This window comes from Falco rusticolus, chromosome 1 (assembly GCF_015220075.1).
Source record: "Falco rusticolus isolate bFalRus1 chromosome 1, bFalRus1.pri, whole genome shotgun sequence".
NCBI classification, from domain to species: domain Eukaryota; kingdom Metazoa; phylum Chordata; class Aves; order Falconiformes; family Falconidae; genus Falco; species Falco rusticolus.
In genome coordinates this window covers 32,699,225-32,721,743 of record NC_051187.1, presented here as the reverse complement: position 1 = coordinate 32,721,743, position 22,519 = coordinate 32,699,225, and the positions used below count along the sequence as shown (strand labels likewise).

The 22,519-nt window shown below is 47.9% G+C and overlaps 1 protein-coding gene across 9 annotated transcripts in view; it reads left to right on the top strand.

Moving 5' to 3' along the window:
• Nucleotides 1-17,373, top strand: part of SSH1 (slingshot protein phosphatase 1) — a 37,468-nt gene extending 20,095 nt beyond the window's left edge. For 6 of the 9 annotated variants that reach the window (XM_037375664.1, XM_037375669.1, XM_037375670.1 and 3 more), the window contains 13 exons: nucleotides 1,100-1,203; nucleotides 3,103-3,167; nucleotides 3,954-4,075; nucleotides 6,141-6,209; nucleotides 6,584-6,649; nucleotides 7,954-8,148; nucleotides 8,377-8,470; nucleotides 9,895-10,023; nucleotides 11,388-11,434; nucleotides 12,796-12,942; nucleotides 13,633-13,833; nucleotides 14,780-15,410; nucleotides 15,883-17,373. In XM_037375664.1, the coding sequence (XP_037231561.1) occupies nucleotides 1,100-1,203; nucleotides 3,103-3,167; nucleotides 3,954-4,075; nucleotides 6,141-6,209; nucleotides 6,584-6,649; nucleotides 7,954-8,148; nucleotides 8,377-8,470; nucleotides 9,895-10,023; nucleotides 11,388-11,434; nucleotides 12,796-12,942; nucleotides 13,633-13,833; nucleotides 14,780-15,410; nucleotides 15,883-17,157 (3,145 nt within the window). In that variant the 3' untranslated portion in view covers nucleotides 17,158-17,373. Of the gene's footprint in view, nucleotides 1-1,099; nucleotides 1,204-3,102; nucleotides 3,168-3,953; nucleotides 4,076-6,140; nucleotides 6,210-6,583; nucleotides 6,650-7,953; nucleotides 8,149-8,376; nucleotides 8,471-9,894; nucleotides 10,024-11,387; nucleotides 11,435-12,795; nucleotides 12,943-13,632; nucleotides 13,834-14,779; nucleotides 15,411-15,492; nucleotides 15,678-15,882 lie in introns of all 9 variants that reach the window. The other 3 variants (XR_005102315.1, XR_005102316.1, XM_037375665.1) reach the window with 3 other exon arrangements.
• The last annotated feature ends 5,146 nt before the right edge of the window (nucleotides 17,374-22,519 follow it).

Sequence of the window (22,519 nt, the reverse complement as noted above, 5' to 3'; positions counted from 1 at the left end):
AAAGTACAGAATAGGTAAGTGCTGAGAGTAGTAACTCCTGTGGGATCATTTTCAGTAGCATAAGTAACTCCTGTGTAGCACAATCTCATAATGGAGCATTTATATTTAGTAGATAGCAGACAGTAATTAATGACGATCTATGTTTGGAAGTGTAGGCCAGCAGAAAATTGGGCTTTGTAACAAGGAATGTCTCTTGTGATGTTTTGAAGTGTAGGAAATGCAGTGTAAGCAGTTACTGTGGCAACTAAAAGGTAGCTTAGTAGATGTTGATTTTCAGCCTTGTGGGAAATGCTAACTTTACCACTTATGTCCAAGTCTATTTCTAAAATGCTCGCGAGTGTGTTGTGGTACTATGTAATTAGGCTTGTGCTGGTGCTTACTGTAACTACTGATTTTGTTCAGCCTTCTCTTTAGTTACGTTCTGGGGACTGTGTCATTCACCTCTGTGGAAATATCGTTATGTATTTGCACATACACATACTGTGACCTGCTTTCTTATCAGTAGTATTTTCCAGGGCGGCTGTATCTAGCCAGAGCAAAGCAAAATCTTTAACTATTGTCGGTTGTTTTTTCCCCTGAGGTTTCAGCGCAGTTTCCTTTCTCTTGTGATGTACAGGTTTCATCTACCCTCCCTTCCTCTTTAAGTCTACAGACAATTTATGGTAGCATGTTCTTGGTTTTGCATTCCAAAGAAATCTCGAGAACTGAAATTAGTAGGAACTGATTGACTCGGAACCTGATCTTCAATCATTTTACAGGTCTAAACCTGTAAAAAGCCTTACCCTCCACTGTTTGTAAGTTGCAGAATTTGATTATCAAGTGATAAAGTCATTTCCAGCCTGTGACAGCTCAGGCAAGTACCTCCTGCAGTGGCCAAGTAATAAAATGTTGGTGGGAAATGACACATGAATTATCCATGAATAATCCTGGAGCCATGCCGTGCAAGTAGCAGGATTAAACTTTGGGAGCAGCTTCTCATGGCAAAATCCTACTACGTTTTAGCGAGGGGAAGCCCGCCCTTCCCTAGGCATACAGACCTGAGCACGCATTTTGCTGATATTTCCTTTCAGTTGATTTCCTCTTATCATTTGTTTTCCAGCCTAAGCGAGAGCTTTTTCATGGTGAAAGGTGCAGCCCTTTTCTTACAACAAGGAAACAGCTCCCAGGGCCAGCGAAGTCTACAGCATCCTCACAAACATGCAGGTAGTGGATTAAGTCATCTCCTGAAATTCATTTTCCTGCTTGCTTTGCTGCTCATCCCGTCCTCGTGGACAGGCTAATAGCACGCACGGGTGGGCGGGTGACTCCTCTTATTGTCATAGTGGGCCTTGTACAACCTGCTGAGTAAAATCAGGTTTTCAGCCCACTTGATTCAGATGAGAACATGTGATTATGGAGACTTTGTTTAAATTTTTGTCGTTGTCTCAGAACCGTAGCTGGAGTAGAAGCTTATTCTCTGCAGACATGATGGTGTTCAGTATGTCATTCTCTAGGCAGGGTAGCCTGCTGAGCCAGAAGGTCTGTGCTGAATATGTACCCCTGTTTTCCACAGCTGCAGAAGAAGAAATGTCACTTGTGCTTCAGGGATTTGATCTTTGTCTTTCCCTTTGGCCTGTGGGGAGGAAAATTGGATAGGCTGAGTCACAGGGCTCTAACACATCTTCTGTAGTTATTAAGGTCCTGCTTCAGCACATTTCTCTGAGTGCTCTCTCAGCCTCCAATAATCATAGAATCACAGAGTGGTTTGGGTTGGAGAGGACCTTAAAGATCATCTAGTTCCAGCCCCTCTGCTGTGGGCAGGGACACCTTTCACTGGACCAGGTAATAATAACCTGAAGCTTGGGACTTTTGGTGCGGCTGGCAGCATTTGTTCTTTTGAAACTTCCTGTTGCTGGGGTTTTTTGCTGTTGCCGGTAGGAGTGAGGAACATCTTAGCAGGATTTGGGTCCCCTCCAGTGTGCCAAACTGGTGGGAAGAAATGGCAGGAAGTTGTACGGTGAACGTACGTAAGGATGGATAAGCAGATAGGGGGGTCGGAAATGTGGATTCTACTTACCCAGTGTTTTTATGCCTTCTGTCTTTGATGGTTTTGGAATAAGTGATTACTGGGAAAGAAGTAAGATCATTGGGGCATTTTGAGAGCAGGAGCATGTGGGAAAGGCACAGTGTGATACTGTGCGTCTGCTGCTTAGTAAACACTCCAAGCACAAAGAGGGTGTTTGAATGCCAAGCTTGGCTTTGTGTTTTTTTAATTGTCAGCAATTTCATATACCCAGCAAACATCCTACGGAAGGAATTTTATCTTGTATGGAAAGTTATGAGTGCATTACTGAGTTATTAGATGTGAACTTGTTTTGTTTTCTTACGGATTCCTTGTTCATTTCACCAAGCAGAAATGTACCCACTGCTCTAGAGCAGAGGGGACTTGTCGCATGAGCAGCACTTTGAGATAGAAGGGAATCCATCACCCAAAGTGGGCCATTGTGCAGCCTTTCCTCCTCAGAAGTTTCTCATGTTCAGATATACCCTCCATCAGGCCAGTGGGGCTGGTCCCACAGCGCTATGTGTGCAGCACTTTGAGATAGAAGGGAATCCATCACCCAAAGTGGGCCATTGTGCAGCCTTTCCTCCTCAGAAGTTTCTCATGTTCAGATATACCCTCCATCAGGCCAGTGGGGCTGGTCCCACAGCGCTATGTGTGTTTCACAAGTCAAAGTTGGTTTTTTTTTTTCTCCTTTGTCCCCTTTTTAATCAAGAGTTGTTCCTCCTGCCTCTTCCTCCCCTGTCCTCAGTGCCCTTATCTTTCTGTCTTCCCCAAAATTCTGCAACAGAAGGGTATCATCATTTGTGCCAGTCACAGGTGGTCTCAATATATCTGTTAGCTTCCAAATACTGTGAGGTCAAGTTCTCACACAGCCAGATAATGCTCATCCAAGAAGCTCACCTCTGTCACTATTCACTGGGACAGCAGGGTTAATTGGCCTCCCTTAAATGTTATTTTTTGACTTGGAAACATCCAGTTTCATTAAAGGTCAAGATCTGCTGATTCTTACTGCAGCAAGCAAGAGACCCTTTCTGATTATTTCTCTGCTTTCTCTGCAGGTGATTTGCCCCAGCACCTCCAGGTGATGATCAACCTCCTTCGCTGTGAGGATAGGATCAAACTGGTAAGAAAAGATGCATTTTCCTGCTCTCCTTTCTGTTGAAGGCATTTGAAACAGACCTGTAGAGGTTCATGAAAAGCATTGACAAATCCTAGGTTTCAGAGTCAGCTTAACTCTGTGCTGGTTGCCAGCCCTACCACGTTTTCTTGTCCACTCCTTTTGCCCCAGTTCTTACATCCAGGTAATGACTTGGGTCAGGAAACTGATCTGTCTGAAGCGTGTTTGTTTTGTTAAATTTAATTTTCCAGTCAGTGGACAAACGCCGCTACAGGAGAAGGCAAGAGCTTGCTGATGCTAGTGGACACTCTTAAGTCAGTCTTGAAATTGCACAAAGGGGGCTGGGCTTTCTTTTAAAGAAATCTGCAGAGGATATAAAAGTCACTGCAGAAAAGTGTGTATGTCATTTATCCCCTTCAGCATGACTAGCATATTTCAGTGAAGGCTTGTGAGTGCAAGTATCCTCTGAGCCTGCTTCTGTTTTCAGTTCAGTGCCTGACCAATGTTTTTTACCAGCTTTCTAGTTGAACCTCTTTGGAGCAAATCTTCAGGTTACGTTTTGTAGTATTTCTCTGAACTGAGGCAGATAGTCTAGGCTAATCTTCTCCCCACCTGATGCCAAGTCAAACTGGCAGCTAGCCCTGCTGGAAAATGGACAGTCTCTCCCTGTTCTTTTATACTGCAGTTAAATAAAGGTTTTGGGCACAATTACACCTTAAAAAAATGTTAGGCAGCAATGGAAGTAATAATTATCCAAAAGCTAGTTTGTTGAGCTTGATGACATTTTTCTAGGCTGTCCGTTTGGAAAGTGTGTGGACAGACAGAGTCCGGTACATGGTGGTTGTATACAGCAGTGGACGACAGGACACAGAAGAGAATATTTTGCTGGGTGTGGATTTCTCCAGCAAGGAGAGGTATGTCTAAGGCGAGGCTGGGCTCTCTGGAAAGCCTGTCAACTCCAAACTGTCCCCAAGCAGCTGGTTTACACACATCTGCAAATTCTAGCAAGGGAAAGGACATGTTGAGTTTTCTGACCAGTTTTTGTTCCAGAAAGCTTTCAGTCTCCTTGGGCTCTCTGTGCAGTTGTGAGCAAGGCGTTCACGTGTAATCCTTCTCTAAGGCTGTGGCATTTACTTCCTCTGTGGTAGTCTGCTGTCTGCTCACTACAAAACACTCTTGCAGACACATTTGCAAAACTGGAACTTATTCTGTCCACTAGACTTCAAGTCTGTTGATGGTAGGATGCAATGGAGCTGGTTTTTGTTTACTTACAAGATAATATCAAAAAACAATACTGCAAAAGGACCTCCCAAACCAACAAACCAATGTGTCAGTAATGAGCTGTTTCTTTTGTTTAACTGATAAGAGCACTTAATATTTTGGAAGGCAAATGTAATATTTTATTATCGCAGACCCTCTCCCGTGATTTCAGTTCTAGGTGAGTAAACCAAGGCAGAAAAGCCCTTGGCTGAGACACAGGGCTGATTCGGCAGAGCTGGAGTTAGAAGTCAGAGCTTCCAGACTGTTGTTTCTGTTCTCCAGTGATTTATCAGGCTGCCGTGTTGTGCTGGTGCAGCTGGAAAACCTTAGAGGTTGTTTCCATTGCTGTAAGTGGAAGTGGGGAGCTTCTGCACTGCAGTGAGACCTGTAGGGAAACTCCTAGCCATGCCTCCCTGCTGTGATTATTGTCACTGGCTTTGCTGCCTCTTGTATCTGCTGTTAAATTACTGCCGTTAGTGTTATGGAGGAAATTCCAATGTAGCATTTCCTTATGGCACACTTAGTGTGCAGCAGCAGTGAATGCAATGTCATCTTCAAATCTGAAACAACATTGCAATAATTTGCTTCGGGTGATTATTGATGTGAGACGAGGAAGGATGGAGAAGTTATGACAAATCCATCCTAACTGTAAGGTTAGCTGCCATTTCAATTACTGTCTCCCCTGAAAGCCAAAGGTTTTGTTAATTAAGGGTAAGTCTCATGCATGAAGAAGTCACTTGGCATTAGCAACTTCATTGAGTGACTCCATGGCTCTGTGTTGGGGCTGGTGTCACTGCTGAGCTGTAAGTGTTCTGACTGCTGACAGTTTGACTTGTCAGGCACTTTTGTGGGTTTTAGTCCTTTTACATGTGTTTAATAAAAACCATTTTTTTTCTTGCAAAGCTCTAAAGTGCACATTGTCCACATGTGTGTTCAAACTGGCCTGTCAAATCCTTTGATCCTCTGTAGAAAGCGGCTGAAGGCTTAAAAAAGAAAGGAAATAATGAAACAAAACCAGAGATCTTTGCTAACTGGCTGTTGCTGTATGCATCCCAATTTCCTTTAAAACTTTAATATCTCAGTAGCTTAATTATTTACTACTTGAAAGTTGCTGGTCCCTATTAGAGTACAGTTTTCTTGCCTCTCTGAAATGAAAGTGTTCTTTTGGGTAAACTCATAAAATCCATTTTTGTCTTTTCTACCAGCCAGAGTGATGAAGTGAAAATCGAACACGCAGTCCTTTGAAAGGCCCCTTGGGTCCCCTTTGGAAAGGGCAGGCAGCTGCTCTGCCACCTACCAAGGCTCACGTTCTGCCTCGCTTTAGTGAGCTGAATCTGCAGCCAGATCACTGTGACCTGCTTTTATGTCCTGTTAGGGAACTGCCTTGCACTGAGCTTATGAGGTTGAGAGAGCAGGAAAGATTATGGGGCAAATACTGCAGTGCTTTCTGACAGGTTCTGGAGCAGGAGAGAGGAGTTCTGATTCTTGCTTCTCTGATGTTTCTCCAGCCCTGTGGAGCAATTGGCATGCTAATATCAGAGTAGACCTTTAGACTTCACAGGCCGGTCTCCTGTGCATTTGATGGCCTAAGATATTACTAGGAATTACTAGAGCAAGTCTTGAGGATTTTAAAAATTAAAGAGTATTAATAATTTAGATTATTGGCATGACTGCATTGTGGCCTATATTTAACAGCCTGTATAACAATCTCTCTTCCAGTAAAAGCTGCACTATAGGAATGGTTCTTCGTCTGTGGAGTGATACTAAAATCCATCTTGACGGTGATGGGTAAGAAACCACATTAAAAGGATAAATGTGAATGTCCTTCCCTGCTTGGGGGGCTGCTGTGGGAGAGCTTCTCTGTCACCTTGCAAATTAAGTTCCAATTTCAGATTCATGGCTGCAGTCATTCAGGCAGTGAGTTTTTGTCTTGCTGCTCTCAAACTGCTTTGGTACCCAGCGAATGTGCTCTGAAATACCACTCGAGGGGTGGAGTTCCCATTCCTGGCAGTCTATAACATTGGAAAACTGGTGGTAGAAATTCTCATCCCTGATTCTTTTTGATTGTGAGTGCCCCTATAGCTGCCTTGCAGTAGCTGTGTATGGAGTGCAACCTGAAGAGCAGTTTCTGACTGGTGTGTTTTTTCCCCTCTCTCTGTTAGCGGCTTCAGCGTGAGCACCGCAGGGAGAATGCACATCTTCAAGCCAGTGTCGGTGCAAGCCATGTGGTACGTGTGTTAATGAGCTTTATTGAGGAAGACTGTCGTTTCTGTGAGTAAATGAAAAACAAATCCACAAACTGCATTTTAGCATTCTCCATAATTTGTATTTAGTGAGGTGCAGCAGAGAGGCTGCTTCCCTGTGTCAGCAGGTAGCACTGTCAGGCGACTGTGGGAATACTGATCTAAAAACAGGATCTTCTGCTTCTGTTCAGAGCAGTATGTGCCCTTCAGAATAAGGGAAGTGGTACTAGTGAGATGAATAAATATGAAAGACCAACTTGAATTCATCAGGCTGCAAACCCAGTCTTTCCTCTCTGCATGTTTTTGTAAGTGGCTGAAGGAGGAGTCTCGGGACCCGTTGCCAATCTGATGGCATTCCCCGTGTTCTGCCTCGTTACTGGGGCCAGGCTGGGATTCCTGCTGCACAGAAACTTTCTGTGCTGCCCTGGGTGCCTGTTCACCTTTCAGCTCCTGTCACCCCTCCCATGTGCAGGGATTCCAAAACACTGAAGCAGAGGTGGCTGAATCAGCAGCAGCTGTGCCAGCAGATTCCTTCTTGAAGAGGCTGCTACCCAGCCTCGCACAGAAGAAATGCATCGCTTTTGGCCTGGGCAGTTTGCTGGCTCCTGTTGGAGCCTTGAGAGATCCCTGTCCTTGCGGCATCTGATAGGGAAAAGATACAGCTGTAGAGAAGGATGTCGTGCAAGCGATGATTTGGTACAAAACCAAATGAAACTCTTGTTCTTGTCACTTTTGAACTCGGCCCCTCCTGTTGGCAGCCTTAGATGTGGTTAATGTATTCAGTACAATGACATCTTCAGAGTAGAGCCTTAAAAAAAGGAGAGAAAAAAAATGAGGAGGGAAGGAAGGAAAAAGTAATGTTAGAATTTGCAAAAACAAATGACCCAATCTGGGCCTTGTCCCTGGAGGATGTCAGGGGCCAAGAATGCTGGTAAATATGCATTTGACTCCTTGCTGAAGGTGGTTTGAAGATTGTCCATGTTCTTTATTTTTCTTTGGTCTGGCTTTACAAGTTAGCTAATGATTAGATCCCAGAGTGACTTGTGCCTTGTGCTTGCCTGTTAATCAGCAGAAGATTTCAGCCTCTGCCTTGGACTGGCTGTTGAGAAAGCCTCCAAGGTGCAGTTTGTGTCCTCTTTGAACTCTGATACAATAAATCTCCTGCTCCCAGAAAAGCAAATTGCAACAAACAATGCTAAAAACCTTTTTTCTCTGTGAAAAACTCTCAGATCCTGCTCTGCCTGTTCCTGCTGCTCACATCTGCACAAATTTGTTCTCCAAACTTGCAGGTCTGCTTTACAGATCCTTCATAAAGCCTGTGAAGTTGCAAGAAGGTATAACTACTTCCCAGGTGGGGTGGCCTTGGTCTGGGCCACATACTATGAAAGCTGCATCAGCTCTGACCAGAGCTGCATCAATGAGTGGAATGCGATGCAAGACCTGGAGTCCACCCGCCCCGACTCTCCAGCCCTGTTTGTTGACAAGTCAGTTCTGAATTTTATTAAATAAGTTGGCTTGGCTCATGAGAGAAATCTCCCCTTCTCCCATTTCTTCCTGCGGTGGTTCATTTCCTTTCTTTTCATAAATGTCTTCAAATGCTTTTCTTCTGTTATTCTCATAAAAATTGCTTTTAATACAAGTCCTCTGTGCTGTGCAAGTTGCGCTGTATGTTTACTGCCAGCTTGGAGACATCCTCTCCTTTTCCTTTTCAGGCCAACTGAAAGAGAACGAACAGAACGCCTCATTAAAGCCAAACTCCGGAGCATCATGATGAGCAAAGACCTGGAAAATGTGACTTCTAAGGAGGTAAATAGAAAAATTCCCGCTCTTATTTTTCCTGCTAGACTCCTTTTCCAGGGAGTGCTGCAGTGATGAAGAGACACCATATGACTGACTAGGTGTCATTGGCTTTTGAGTGTGTATTTCCAGCTGTTCCGTAAAGGCTCTGCTCTTTGGCTTTGCTGTACTTCTGTTTCCCCTGTGGGGAATATCAGCATCAGAGTGCGTTTTTCAAGACCTTAGTAACAAGTATGTGGCTTTCAAGCATATAGTGCCTGGTTCTTTGCCAGCAAAGTGGCCTTGAAGGTGATGCCTGTGTTACGGTTGGTTGTAGCACATGTAGGCACGTCCCAGCAGTGAATTTGCAGATGCTTGTTCCTCAGTGCATCCCTGTGAATTACACAAGCAAAGGCAGCACTCTCAAAAGATGTGGTTGATGGCTTGAGGCCATGTAGCTGGGTCAGATGAGCGTCCTAATCTTCACTTGCTCGTGAACAATGCAGAGCAAAGTATGTGCCTTCCTTTCTCCTGTTGGCTTCATTTTAAGGTTTTATTTTCTTTGTTCCTGAACGAACGTCAGAGGGGCTTGCAGCTGACATTTTGCTGCTGAGGTTATGGATGGAAAATCACAAGTCAAGGCTAAAGCTAGTTTGGATCCATCCCCCAGGCTGGTGTAAATATGTCCAGCCGCAGTGCAGACATACTCAGAGCAAATGGAAATAGTTCTTTTTTGGGTTGAGTTTTTGTTTGTTTTTCAAGGGAGGCTGTTAACATGCAGGGTTTTCCTTCCTAAAGCTTAGCACTGAAGGCTTCGGATACACTCTTGTGTAACAGCAGCGTTACAAATTGTAGGCGTAAGCTGAGAACTCGTCTGTCTGTGTGCGTGTTCTTAACTCTGCAAAGCAGTCAAGATGCTTTGATTTTGCTGCAGCCATTTTCCATGGTGGGTTAGACAAAGTTGTGCTGCTTTGCACTGCACCTTCCTGAAGCTGAGGTGCATTGAGAGGACTATATCTGTGCCTGGGCTTTGAAAATAAGAGCGTACTGGAAATCTCTCTCCACCAGCACAGCTGCCATTATTCACTCCTTTCTTCTAATGGCTTTCACATTTTTTTGTTAGCTGCTCTCCAAGGTCTTGTTTTTTATCTCTCAAATTATTTTTAAGAAGCAGGTACCCCAAAAATACATATCTCTCTTTTTTTTCTTTTTTTTCTTTTTTTTTTTTTTTCTTTCTCAGATTTTATCTGAAGTTTTATTTACAGATCTTCAGTTTGAGGGCCTGGGATACTTGGAGAGATGCCACGAAGTGAGATTCCTTGTCTCCAAAAGGTCAAATCCCTCTTGCTGTTTTTAATGAAGTACGGAAAAAGTGTTTTGCAAAGGAGTGCCAGCAAATGTTTCTGTTGAACAGACACGATTCTAGGTGGCATCTTTTGTTTTCTGTTCTGCAGATACGAAATGAGCTGGAGAAACACATGAATTGCAACTTGAAGGAATTCAAGGAATTTATAGACAATGAAATGCTGCTTATCCTGGGTCAGATGGACAAACCGTCTCTGATTTTTGATCATTTATATCTGGTAAGCTGCTGTGTTAGGAGCTCCAGAATAGCAGGAGGCTCAGTGGGAGTGATTTGACAAGTCAGTGGGCTTAGAGGAAGCTGGACTTGGTGTCAAGGCTGACAGAGGTACAGCCCACTATCCTGCCCTTTGTGCAGACTTTACTCCAGGATCCATATTCCTTGTAAAAGCCCACAGTAGTGAAGCCCTTTTTTCTAGCTGTGTTCTTGTTTCTGCGACTTGATAACAATGTTTTTTTCCTGGCAGGTTGATCCTGTTTCAGGACATACCATGGCATAGCTCAAGTCCTCTCTATTTCTAGCAGTGGAGATTTTCTATGACAGACAAAGGGTCTAGCTGTGGGTGCTGCCCCGCGTGACAGCCCTTTGCTCTTTGATTAGGGTCACTGTATCGTTTTTCTTGATTGAGCCCATGAAGTTCTGTAGGCTTGGCCAGAACTATGTAAAGAATAAGGCCAAAGGTGATGTGCTGTTCCAGCTTGTGCAGAAGCGAACGGGGTGTGTTCTGTCGAATCTTTTGCCACTAGATGGTACTCCAAGCAAAACCAGGCACTGCCAGCTGGAACAAAGACTTGCTTGAGATGTGCCCGTTATGCTTGGGTCTTTTTTTGTTGTTGTTCTGGAGAGAGTCAGAGGAAGTGCTCGTCTTTGAGGGCAAAACCTGTTTTCTAAACCCGTTTTAGCTTCCTGGTTTGCAGGTATGGGGGCGGATCCAAGGTGTAAACACCCCCATAGTTTTCAGGACTTGCCTCACTTCTTGTGTATTAGCGATCCTAGTCATGCCACACGTAGAATCACAGAATAGTTTGGATCAAAAGGGAGCTTAAAGCTCATCCAGTTCCAACCCCCAGCCACAGGCAGGGACACCTTCCACCAGCCCAGGTTGCTCCCAGCCCCATCCAGCCCGGCCTTGGGCACTGCCAGGGATGGGGCACCCACAGCTGCGCTGGGCAGCCTGTGCCAGTGTCCCACCACCCTCACAGTGAAGAATTTCTTCCGAATATCTACCCTTCTTTAGTTTAATAGTTTTCTTTCCCTAGACTACTTATCTCTGTGTTTAAAAATCCTGAGCAGCCAGAGGCAGTGCTTTGGGATGGGCTCCGTCACATGCTGGCCTAGAACTAACTCCTTAGGTGAGGATGTAATGCCCTTGTCCTTCAGGAGGTCCGTGCCTGTTCAGGACAGGGCATCCCTGTGCTGAGCTGCGGTGCTGGCTGCCCTGGTGCCCTATTCCTGTTTCAGGGGCTATTACCAGTATTTCAGTTAGCAGCTAAGGAAGATGGCTGAGGCTAGGGGATTGCAGAACCTTGGGAAAAAGGGATGCTCTCGAGCTCCCTTGAAATGTGTGTTTTGTGGCTGTTGCAGGGGTCCGAGTGGAATGCATCCAACCTTGAGGAGCTGCAGGGCTCGGGGTGAGTACTGCATCTTGCAAGCACCAGCCTTAGACTCTGAAACCTCCAGTCTGTTGCCTTCAACTTACATTCAGGTCTCTTGAGATGACATAGGACGTTTGTAGACTGTAGGGATGAGTTTGGGCCCATTCCCAGCAGTGTGGATAACTCACCATTGGGACCTTGGTCGAGAAATCTTTCCTACCTCATTTCCGTCAATAACGCATAGAGTGAAAATAACAGAACTTCTTGTTCGTGAAGTGCATCAAGATCTCTGAAACCCCCACAATGTGTAGCAGCCGAGCGTGAAATGGCCATACGTATTGTTATGTCAGGTGTGAATTCCTGCAGGCTGCAGAAGAGCAAATACTACAGCGCTAAGCTTAGGAAAAAACTCTATCTAAATGGAGCAGAACTTCCTGTGGATGAGCAATCTCCATCTCACCTGCCCAGACAGGCAGCTGCAGGGCTGTCTTTCACCACGCTCTCATCACCACACCACTTCTTGGCTTGATTTACTTTCACGCTTTTTGGACGAGTGAGAATTTTGAATATAAATATTTGCTGCTTGCCCAAGGCATACACCAACCTTGATGTGAGAAACTGAAAAACATTGCTCAACAGCATGACTGAAAATGTTTAATTTGGAGTCCTTGGGAACAGATGTCTGAACATCTTTGAACAAGTAAATCAAACAGTACGTTACTACTTCTGATCTAGGGGGAAGGCAGCTTGACATGCAGTGTCTAAAAGTCAAAGCTGGACAAATTCTGAAACAAATATCCTGTGTCCTTGATTTGTCTGAATGATAGGAGATAATAAATCAACATGGGCATTCATTCTCTCCGGGTACATTGTAATCCCTGCTGTAATATTTGGCAGGAATCAAGAGGTTCCATGTGACTCTTATTTCATATTTTTGGTTGGAAAGAAGAGAAAAGGATGGTTTTGCATTTAAAGCCGGCAGCTGAAAATTGTGATTCCTGGGTTCTGTTCCCAGCTCTTGACTAAACAAATCACTTGCAGCCGAGGCACTTTTCTTCTTTTAGCATCCCAGAAACTGTGTATGGCATACAGCGAGGAGTTTTCATTAGTTTACAAGCCTCGGCAGATGGGATAAAATAAACTTCTCCCTCCTGTGCCCAGGGTCTTTTGATGCTTTGAGCGGGATACACTGGTGGCGAGAGACTGGTGAATGGACAAGCCCTGCACGTCACACGTGTGACCTGTGTCACCGGGTGTCCCAGGGGTTCGGGATTAGGGCTGTAGATAAAATCCTGCAGCTCGTGTTGTGTCGGATTTCATGGACTTCACAATGTGCGCCAGCTCCTCTTTCATGATCGTGGCAGTTCAAGTCTATTTTTCCTTTTTCTTCTCCACAGCATTGACTACATTTTGAATGTGACCAGGGAAATTGATAATTTTTTCCCTGGTTTGTTTGCCTATCACAACATCCGAGTATATGATGAAGAGACAACAGACCTCCTGGCTCACTGGAATGAGGCGTACCACTTTATAAATAAGGCCAAGTAAGTGGGCTGGGAGACGTGGCGTAGTGAGAGAACGCGTCCAGGCTGGGGGGTCTGACACCGTGCCCTGCGGATTCAATCCAGCGTGGAGCTGAGCCCTCCCCGAGGCCACACCGCCACGGAAAGCAGCAACAGGGCTTCCGTGTTACGGCTTTTGCCAGGAGTTTTCTGTGTCCCTGGAACTTCCCTTACCTTGTCTCTTCCTGTGCTGGCATTAACCTGTTCCTAGCCTGTGGTACTTTTTATTATTATTATTATTTTGTTTTGTTTCCAAAAGGAAGCGAGGACATTTCCTCTTCTCAGGAAGTTCTGGAAGTACTCCAGCACGTCTGTGTTGGACCAGCCCCAACTGTCTCTGCAGGCAAGAGATGGTGACAGAGCCCATCAAATTCTGCTGGGCTTTTCCACTCGGGTTGTTCCTGCTTATCCCTGTATGCAAAGGCAAGCAGACAGGGGGCTTCGTGGTGGTCTCTGAAACAGCGGCATGATTGAAGCTGCCCTTCTCTGACTCCAGACTTTTCCAGAGAGAGGTTCTTCTCATGGTCTAATTAACCTGAAACGTTTCTCGCCTCCTGAGCCACGGTGTTAGGGTGGTCAGGAGGACAATGTACCGTCCCTCCACCATGTAAAATGGTAACAGATACCATAACCAGAAAGATGAGACATATTTTCCTGTTTGTCTTTCTGCAGGAAGAATCACTCCAAGTGCCTGGTGCACTGCAAAATGGGTGTGAGCCGGTCCGCATCAACTGTTATAGCTTATGCCATGAAGGAATTTGGCTGGTCACTGGAAAAGGCCTATAATTACGTCAAGCAAAAACGCAGCATTGCAAGACCGAATGCAGGCTTCATGAGACAGCTTTTGGAATATGAAGGCATTTTAGACGCCAGGTAAGGTGACAGGATGAATAATGGAAGGGAGACATGCAGGAAGTAAAGCAGCTAACTGTAGGCAGCCGCTTGGGTTTTTGTATCATACAATATTAATCAGTCTCCGTAGGTGTGGGGAGCTCTGTTCAGGCAATAGGTTTTTCTGTTGATGTCTTGCACACACGCGTGTTAGGCTCAAAGACACTGGCAGAGCGTGCATGGCGCTGTAGTCTGCAGGGTCCTCTTTAGAAGGGCAGATGCAGAAGCCTGAGCTAATTCTGTTTTTCTAAGCCTTTTCTATGCCAGGCCTCCCTGGATGGAAATTAGCTGTCTTCTAGGGAGATCTGGTCCGATTTAATTCAGCGAGGGTTTCTCTGCGTTTGGGAAGCATGTTGGTATTTCTCAGCAGCCAGTACTGTTCAGCAAAACATTGTTTGTGTTTTATGAGGCAGAACTGAGCTCAGGCAGTGTTGGACGCAAATCATTTGCAGTTCTGGGTGACCATGCCAATCACAAGTCTTTGTCATTGCAGGCACTGTAGTATCTAATAAGGGTTTCTGCATGCTCCGCTTGGCCCCTGTTCTACTGGGCAAGAGGAAGAGAATTTTTCATTCTAGTTCAGCAGGAACCGTGCCATGAGACGTGCAGAGATTTTGGTTCAGCGTGTTTTGCTCTGATGGGGGGCTCTGTGCCCCTCTGCCCTGAGGGACGACTCCTGAGGGCTTTTCCCGTCACGGGTGCAGTACAGGGCACTGCTGTGAGTCTGCTGGGCCAAAAGATACTCAGGAGTGGGCAGGCAGGAGGGACAAAACCCCGGTGCTAAAGATGGCTTTGTCCAGGTGGGACCTCAGGGCTGGACCCAGCCGTCAGCTCTTCAGTTCCGGGTTGTGGGGAGGGAGGGACGTTCCTGGAACTGAGCATCCTGGAGTTCAGCGATAGTCACTTACGTCTTTGTCTTTTCCCCCAGCAAGCAGCGCCACAATAAGCTGTGGAAGCAGCAGGCAGAGAGCAACCTGCCCCAGCACACAGATGGCACCACGGGGTCGGGTGACTTCTTACTCGAGAGCTTAGACATCGACCTAGAAAACCGCCTGGCTGACCTGGACATGCCTTCCCAGTCAGCGTACCTGGACAACCGAGCCGGCACAGAAGTGTCTGTGGGGTTTAATTACTGCTTCCGTCGCCTGTCGGACACGCTGCTGGAGAACAAGATTCCCAGTGACAGGGAGGGCTTTTTCCAAGTGGAGGAGCTGGAGCGGGATGCGCTTGCGGAGCGCACTGCCTCGCTGGTGGGACAGCCTCTGTCTGCACCTTCAGAGGGAAGGCTGCTGGAGACAACAAAAGCCCTGGAGACAGCAGAGCCGCTGGCAGAGCTAAGCAGTTTCTGCGAGAAGCAGGCAAAGAAGAAACTGGACTTCAGCCCCCTCAAGGGAAGGATAGTGCTGGGCCATGGGGACCCAGGGGAGGACCGTGTCAGGGAGGAAAACCCAATGGAGAAGTGGAAGCGGCGTTTGTCCATGCACAAGGAGGAGAGCAGGCTTAATAGAGAGAACTTGAACAACAACAACAGCAAAAGGAGTTGCCCAGAGGATTTTGAGGTGCGTATGGAGTTGAAACGTAGGTGGGTGATTAGCATGGCTGACTCTACTGCAAGTGAAACTGCTCTTCTCATCTTCATAGCACAGTTTCATTTGACTTGGATAAAGCCTTGCATTCCATGATGAGCTGCTTCCTTTTCGAAGTGCTTCTGAACATGGCTTTGCTTGCCCAAGCTATGGATTTAGATGCCAGAGAGAGAGCGCGCACATGTGAGCGCCCTGTAAACTGCTTTGGGCAGCTTGCTTGCATGACCGTCACTTGAAACGGTAGGTATTCTTCCGTTGAAGATACTGTCTGCTGAGAAAGTACGTGGCTTTTGTTCCTGCTGCAGGGCCTCAAGAGAAGTGGAAATGGGCTTTGTTTCAAATCTGCTTGGCTATAAATGTCTCTTGCGGTCTGTGCCTCTCACCCTGCTGGTTGGCGATGTCCTGTTCTGTGCACGTTTATCTGTACCTGTTTTCTTTTTTGCAGCACGATGCCGTATTTGGGATCCTCAGTAAGGTCAAGCCTTCCTACCAGTCTTGCGCTGACTGCATGTATTCCTCGGCCGGTTTGTCTCCCGACTCCTTTGGGGAGCAGTGCGAAAAGCTGAACGCCAGCACAGCGCGTCGCAGCACCACGATCTGCACGCAACCGGCCCTCCTCTCCCACATCAATTCCAACTTGGCGGACCACCTGCCCAGCAAGGCGCACTCAGAGGAAGCAATTAGAACTAAAAATAATGAGGCTCCGCTTCCTCTGTCGGCAGGAACTGGTACTTTGGAGGCTGGTGCTTGTAAATCACTTGATCAACACTGCAGCATTTTGGAGAAAGGCAAAGATGCACCAAAAAACCCAGTCAAAACTCTGCTGCCCAGGAGAAACTCACACTGTGACAAGGGCCTCCTTAATGCAGAAGTGGTAAGAGAAGAGTCTCTAGCCAGAAAAGACAGCAGAGCTACCAAGGATCTGAAGTACTTGTTCAGCAAAGACTTGGAAAAGCCAAGTGCAAACAGTTACTTGATGCAGCATCAGGAGTCTCTTATTCAGCTGCAGAAAGCAGGCTTGGTTAGGAAGCATACCAAAGAGCTGGAGCGGCTGAAAAGCCTGCCCTCCGACGCCTCGTCGCTGCTCAGAGAGAGCCCCCTGAGCAGAGTGGACTCGAGCATCGTGGAGGAAAGCGAGGATTTGATTTCGCATCACGGCCTCGTACCTCTTCTGGGACCAGCAGCGCTGATAACCGAAGGTGCAGCAAACAACGTGGAGAAGTTGGAGGTGAAATGCGTCTTAGAGGGGTTCCCTCAGAAAACCTCCACCCCTGTCATGTGTCGTTTGGAGCACACGAGCAGTTTCACCAAGGACTTCCTGAAGACCATCTGCTACACCCCCTCCTCCTCCCGGAGCTCCAACCTGACGCGGAGCTCCAGCAGTGACAGTATCCACAGCGTGCGGGGCAAGCCCGGCCTGGTGAAGCAGCGAACTCAGGAAATTGAGACCAGGTTGCGGCTGGCTGGCTTGACTGTGTCTTCTCCTCTGAAAAGGTCCAATTCTCTCGCCAAGCTAGGATGTCTTAACTTGTCTTCTGAGGACTTATCAAGTGACATGGATGTATCGACCATAACGGACTCAAAAGAGGCCGTTTCAATCGAGTCTTCCATGCTCTGTGAGCCACAATCCACGCTGAGGAGTGCAGATGTCACCTCCAAACTGGCAGCGAAGCCAGTGGTTGGAAACTTGAAGAACATGCTTTGGATGGGCAAAAGCTGATGCCTTCGGGGGGGGGGGGGGGGGCGGGTAGGGGAGTGGATTTTTACCACATTTATTCATTGCACCGATGCAGTTTTACCATCTGACTCGCAGTAGTTCATCTGATGCCACCTTTTCTTCCCCTCCTTGTACTCTGAGCAGGGAGAAAAAACCCATAATGGGTCATGATGAATGGCATAAGGGAAAATAAAATGTATTGCATGGCTTAGAAGAGGATTTTGTGTGTGAATTGCCTGTTGTCCTGCAGGTTGCTATTTCTAGTACTGTTTGCCAAGTATAATAATGTGTTATTGTGTGTGTATATAGATAGATAGATATTTGTATCTATTTATCTATATATAAAATGCTGAAATAGGCTGTTTTCAAAGACTCAACAAAATAGTCGCGACTTTTTTTTTTTTACAGAACAAACACAAGTCTCTAGTTAAAACAGGGCACTTGTGGAAAAATCCTTAAAATGGTGACATGAACACTACCTCTGTTCTTGCTGACTTTTAGTCTTGGTTGGTTGGTTTGTTTGTTTTTTAAAAAGGCTTTTCCCACAATACTTAACTGTTGTTTGAAGGTATTCCCTTCATGTTAACCGTAAAGGCCTGGAGGAGGATGGAGACAGAGGCTTTCCTGCACCGAGTGACCTAGCTGTGAAGTGAAGGAGTATCGAGCTGTGTTCGTGTTGACGGTGTGACCTGGCGTTCGTGTCTTTGCTGCGTGACCGGGTGAATAGTCATAGTCTCGTGTTGGTGCTGGAGTGACACCCAGACTGTGTCGCTGTCGCAGGCTTACGCTCCCGTGGAGAGGCGTTGTGTTCTTTGGGTGTTGTTGCTGTTGTTGTGGTTTGTAATGTCCCAGTACTAATGACAAACCTGGCCAGTAAGTGACCGTGGACCCCCGTGAAGCTTTGTGTAATGCTGTGTCAGTGTCGTGGATCCTGTGTTGGGGACTTGCCTTCATCAGGATGTTGGTGACATGCTGTGCCAGCCAGGTGGCTGAGCAGGGATGGCTCTGCTGGTGTCCCAAGCATCTGAAATCCCAGGAGGGCTATAGGTGAACTTGTGTCTTTTTTTTTCTGATTGTTGCTGCTGGGTTTGGTAGAATGGCTTCTGCGTCCTTGGTTTGCCAGCAGCCTGGGGAGCTGCTGACGAAGTCCAGCAGGTTATTTATGCCGGGTGTCAGGAGGCTGGGTGGCCCCGGAGCAGGGAGCCCAGCTGTACGTGTGCCAGCCCTCTGCCAGGGGTGACAAGAGCGTAAATCCTGCTCTCGGAGGAGTGCATCCATCAAGGTGAGCAGTGAAATGGAGATATGGGCTCACTCCAAAGAGAGAGGGATGTTGGGGGTGTGGGCGAAATCTCCTTTCGGAGGAAGGAGGGAGGAAGCCGGGCTGCCCGTGCTGTCCCTCAGGCTCCCGTGGCGCTGCACGCTCCACAGCGATTGTAGCCAAGGAACCGTGTCACTTCCCGCACCTGAGGCTGGCTCTTGGGGACCAGTAGTACCGTGTGCTCATCCTTTTGCTGTCGTGCTGTGGGAAATGCTTGAAATGCAGCAGTTCACCGATGCTCTGTGAAATGCTCATTTTCCTTAGAATATTTTGGGCAGCCAGCCAGGTCAAGAACCGCTGTGTGCAAGACCTGGCCAAGTCATCAGGGAAGAGCTCAAGGAGCCCGTAGGGGACGTGCTCCAAACCTTGGTGCCCTCCGAGTCCCGTCTGAAACTCTGCTGGCTGCTTGTGCCTTTGGGGTGATGTTTTGCAGCAGGCTTGGGGGGTCAGAGCAGGTTTCAGAGGTCAGCGATGGCAGGCGGCTGGATGTGCTCGTTCCACAGCCAGGCTGTGAGTGCAGGCTCTCCCACGTCTTAATCTCCATTGAAAGCCACTTAAAAATCCCCTCTGATGTGGGGAGGGAGAGCTGGGCTGCAGCAGTCGTTCTGAGTCCATATTAATCAAAAATCCACTGTCTTGAGAAAGGGAGCCCTGTGTTTTACTGTCCTAAATGCCCAGAGTTTACTTTTTTTCCCTTTTCACATTTATATATGAAGAGCGAGGAACTATAGGGACCGGCAATCAGTAAATAAATGTCCCTCCTTAAAGACTCTTTAAATTTAATGTACATTTTTAGCTTAAGACACGCTTCCTGCTTTATCCATGAAAGCTGGTTTGAAGCAAAAGCTGTTGTGTGAGGGAACCCTGGAAAATCTGCCCAAGTCTTGGCTTTTTAGGGCTGAGGGAACGCTGGGTGACCTTCAGAGTAGGACCAAAGTACCCCCTGCCCAACATCGGTGTACCATGGGTGCACGCACACATCCAGACCTCTACTGTGATGAATTCCCTGTATTTGTATCATCTTCACTGACCTTCCCTACACCCAGATGCTGATTTAGGAAAAGGAGTAGGCCGTGGGGGCACGCATGATGCTTGGAGCAGCCACCTGGGGGTCCTTTGTGCCTCCTGCACTCGGGTTTGAACATCAGCCTGGGCTGGCCAGGGCTGTTTGCAGGGTTATTTTTCTCCACTGTGTGTTACACTGGCACCTGTCTCAGCGCTGCGGGCGCTTCCCATTGCTGCATGGCCCGGGTCAGATTTGAATAAATTCAGAAAAATTCTGTTAACTGATGCAAGCGAACTTCTCTATTTCCTTCCTGCTTTCTTGAGTGCCTGCCAAGTTACGCTGCGTACAAACCACTGCTTTTCCCGGGGCGTAGCTCAGCACTGACCGCCTTCCCCCTGCCTGCTGCTTGGACTCAACTCTCGCTGGACCAACCCCGCTGCTTCACTCATCAGGCTCCGTCGCCGCGTTGTCGCGACGCTGTTGGTCGGGATAGAGGCAGAGTTTAGTGGGAGCCAGTCTCGAAGCCAACACACACTAGTGTGCCATTTCGGAGGGGTTTATAGCCAAACTGATGACGCTTGCAGACTTCATTAGGCTTGTTGCATGAGAAGGTAGATGTTTGTCCTCTCCCACGTATTGTAACTGTTCTTTTACAATGGAGTGCCTTAATACTAGTTTACAAATACTGTGTATTTGTGCTGAGCTGTTAAACTGCTGTTTGCTGTTCTGGGTGGGTTGGTTTTTTTTTGTTTTTCGTTTTTTTGGTGCTTTTGGTGTTTCCAGTGGCAGTGAGACCGTTACTACTTCTGCATATCGACCTCCTGTCCCTGCTGAGCTCAGCGCTTCAACCACTTCCCTTCTGCTCTGTACATGGCAAAACCAAAGGGCTGTGTCGCGATGCCGCCGCGCCAGCTGCAGCTCCTGGTGGCCCCATTTATTTATCTATGCATTGCTGCAGTACCACGGGCAGGGGGTGTCTGGGGAGACCTCCCATCACCGGCCAGCTGCGCTTTTACTCAGCGGATTGCCAGGTGTGAATCCAAACCCAGTCCCATTTTGCCAGAAAAGCCCGATATGCACAAAACTGGCACCTTATTTCCAGCCCAGGCTCTGTCAGTCTGTGCAATAGCAATAGCCGTCCTGGCTGTCCTCTCTGTGACAGTGGGGGTTGGCTCGGCCGTGTCCCCCTTGCAGGTATCACCCGCACTTTGCTGGGGAGCCGGCTCCCAGCCTGGGAGGTGGAGGCTGTCCCGGTTAAACCGTGACCACAGACCCGGAGAGGAGGGGTGGGTGAGTAACGTGTAGCTGTTCCAGTGCGTTGCTGTAATTGATGATAACAGTGTTCCTTTGATTTCATGGTATTTCTTAATTCTGGTTTTATATTTAAATATGCAGTATCTTTTGTACTGTACGTGCGCGGTAGGGGATGCATAATGCACTTTTTTTTACTTTTGTTTGTAAAAATGTACTGTATATTTTATGTGCTTCTTGTGAGAAAAATAAACTTTTTTTGTTTTCCTTTTACAAATGAGCTTTGCGGAGTTTTTGGAGGTGGGGAAGGATCAGCCTGGCCGTGGGGAACAGGCCCGGAGGGGCTGGAAAGGAAAGGAGCGACCGGCATGTATCATCGGAGCAGCAGCTGCTCCTGGCTCCCGCGGTCCCCTGCCCCGTGTTATCTCTTCCCGTCTGTCCTGGCTGCGTGTCCCTTGTTTTTTGGGACCTGGCTGTTTTCTGCCAGCCCTGAAGGCCAGATGAGGAGATGCCTTTGTCCGTCTTGGTTGTGTCCTTGCAGTGCTGGACATGCTTCAGCTGCCCCACTGGGATGGCAAAGCGCTATGAAAATGCACCCAAGCCGCAACATGGGCTGGCTTACAGGGTTTTTAAGGGGGGAAAAGGGAATGCAATAGAAACACGCTTCACGCCTGGAGGCAGGAGTAGAACTGAAATCCGTAATTCTCCGCCTAGCCTCTTTTCGGCAACCCCAGGCTGGGTTTAAGGAGAAGCCGCTGGCGGTTCGGCACGTGGATGTTGGCAGCGCAGCAGCCGTGCGGGGGGAAAGCGATGCTCGGCTGAGCCCTCCCTGCACGGCCCGCGGAAGACCGCTTCTTTGGAGAGGGGCTCGGTGCTACCGCAGCAAGACGGGCTGTTGAGTTCCCACAGCCCTGTGCTGCAGCCGCCTCCGAAAAGCACATCCCCTGTGGGAAAAGAAGTTAAATCCTGGGATGCAGCTCTCCTGGCCGGAGCTGATCCTGCTGCTGTGCCACCATCCACCCGAGGTGGGACCAGCCCTTCCCGGGCATCCACCAAATTTTGCCTTTAAAGGCAAACAGTGAGCATCTGTCTCCTATGCCTGCGAGGAGTCTTGTTACTGCCTGGGATTGTTCTCGCTCCCAAAGCTGCTCCAGGGAGGAACATGTCAGTGTTTACCTTGGCAGGGTAGCAAAGCACAGGCTGGGGATGCTCTCGGGCTTTGGCACACTTGCAAATTGCCTCAAAGAGTTGCTAAAACCCCACTAGAAATAGTTGCTTTTGAGGGTTTTGGGGGGTTGGTTTGGCTCGGAGTTGGCGCCCATCAGTCAAGCGCAGCAAAGCGTGATTTACTGGCCACCCTGAGGAGCCGCAACCGGCCGGACCGGGGCAGGAACCGGCACTCGCCGCTGCCTCCATGATGCCGGCTCGCTGCCAACTGGTGCGCGGGGACCTCGGACCACAAACTCATGGGTGAATGAAATGACTCAGTTTCTCCTGCAGCCTTAGCAGGGGCTGGGTTTGATTGCGGTGGGACAGGGCTGTGGCAGCGCGCAGCGTGAGGGGCCGGGAGCATCGTCATTCCACCCCGCAGCCAAGTGTCGCCCTGGAGCTGTGTTGTGGCACGTGCTGGCTGATGTCCCTTCGTGTCACCCACACATTTCTGGGCTGCACTCGCAGCTTTACAGGAACTCGTGCATGGGAAAATAATGTGCAAATGATGGAGGAGAGAGCCCTGGGCTCCCTGGGATGGGGTTGTGGAGGGTTTCGGTCTTCTCCTTCCACCTGAGAGC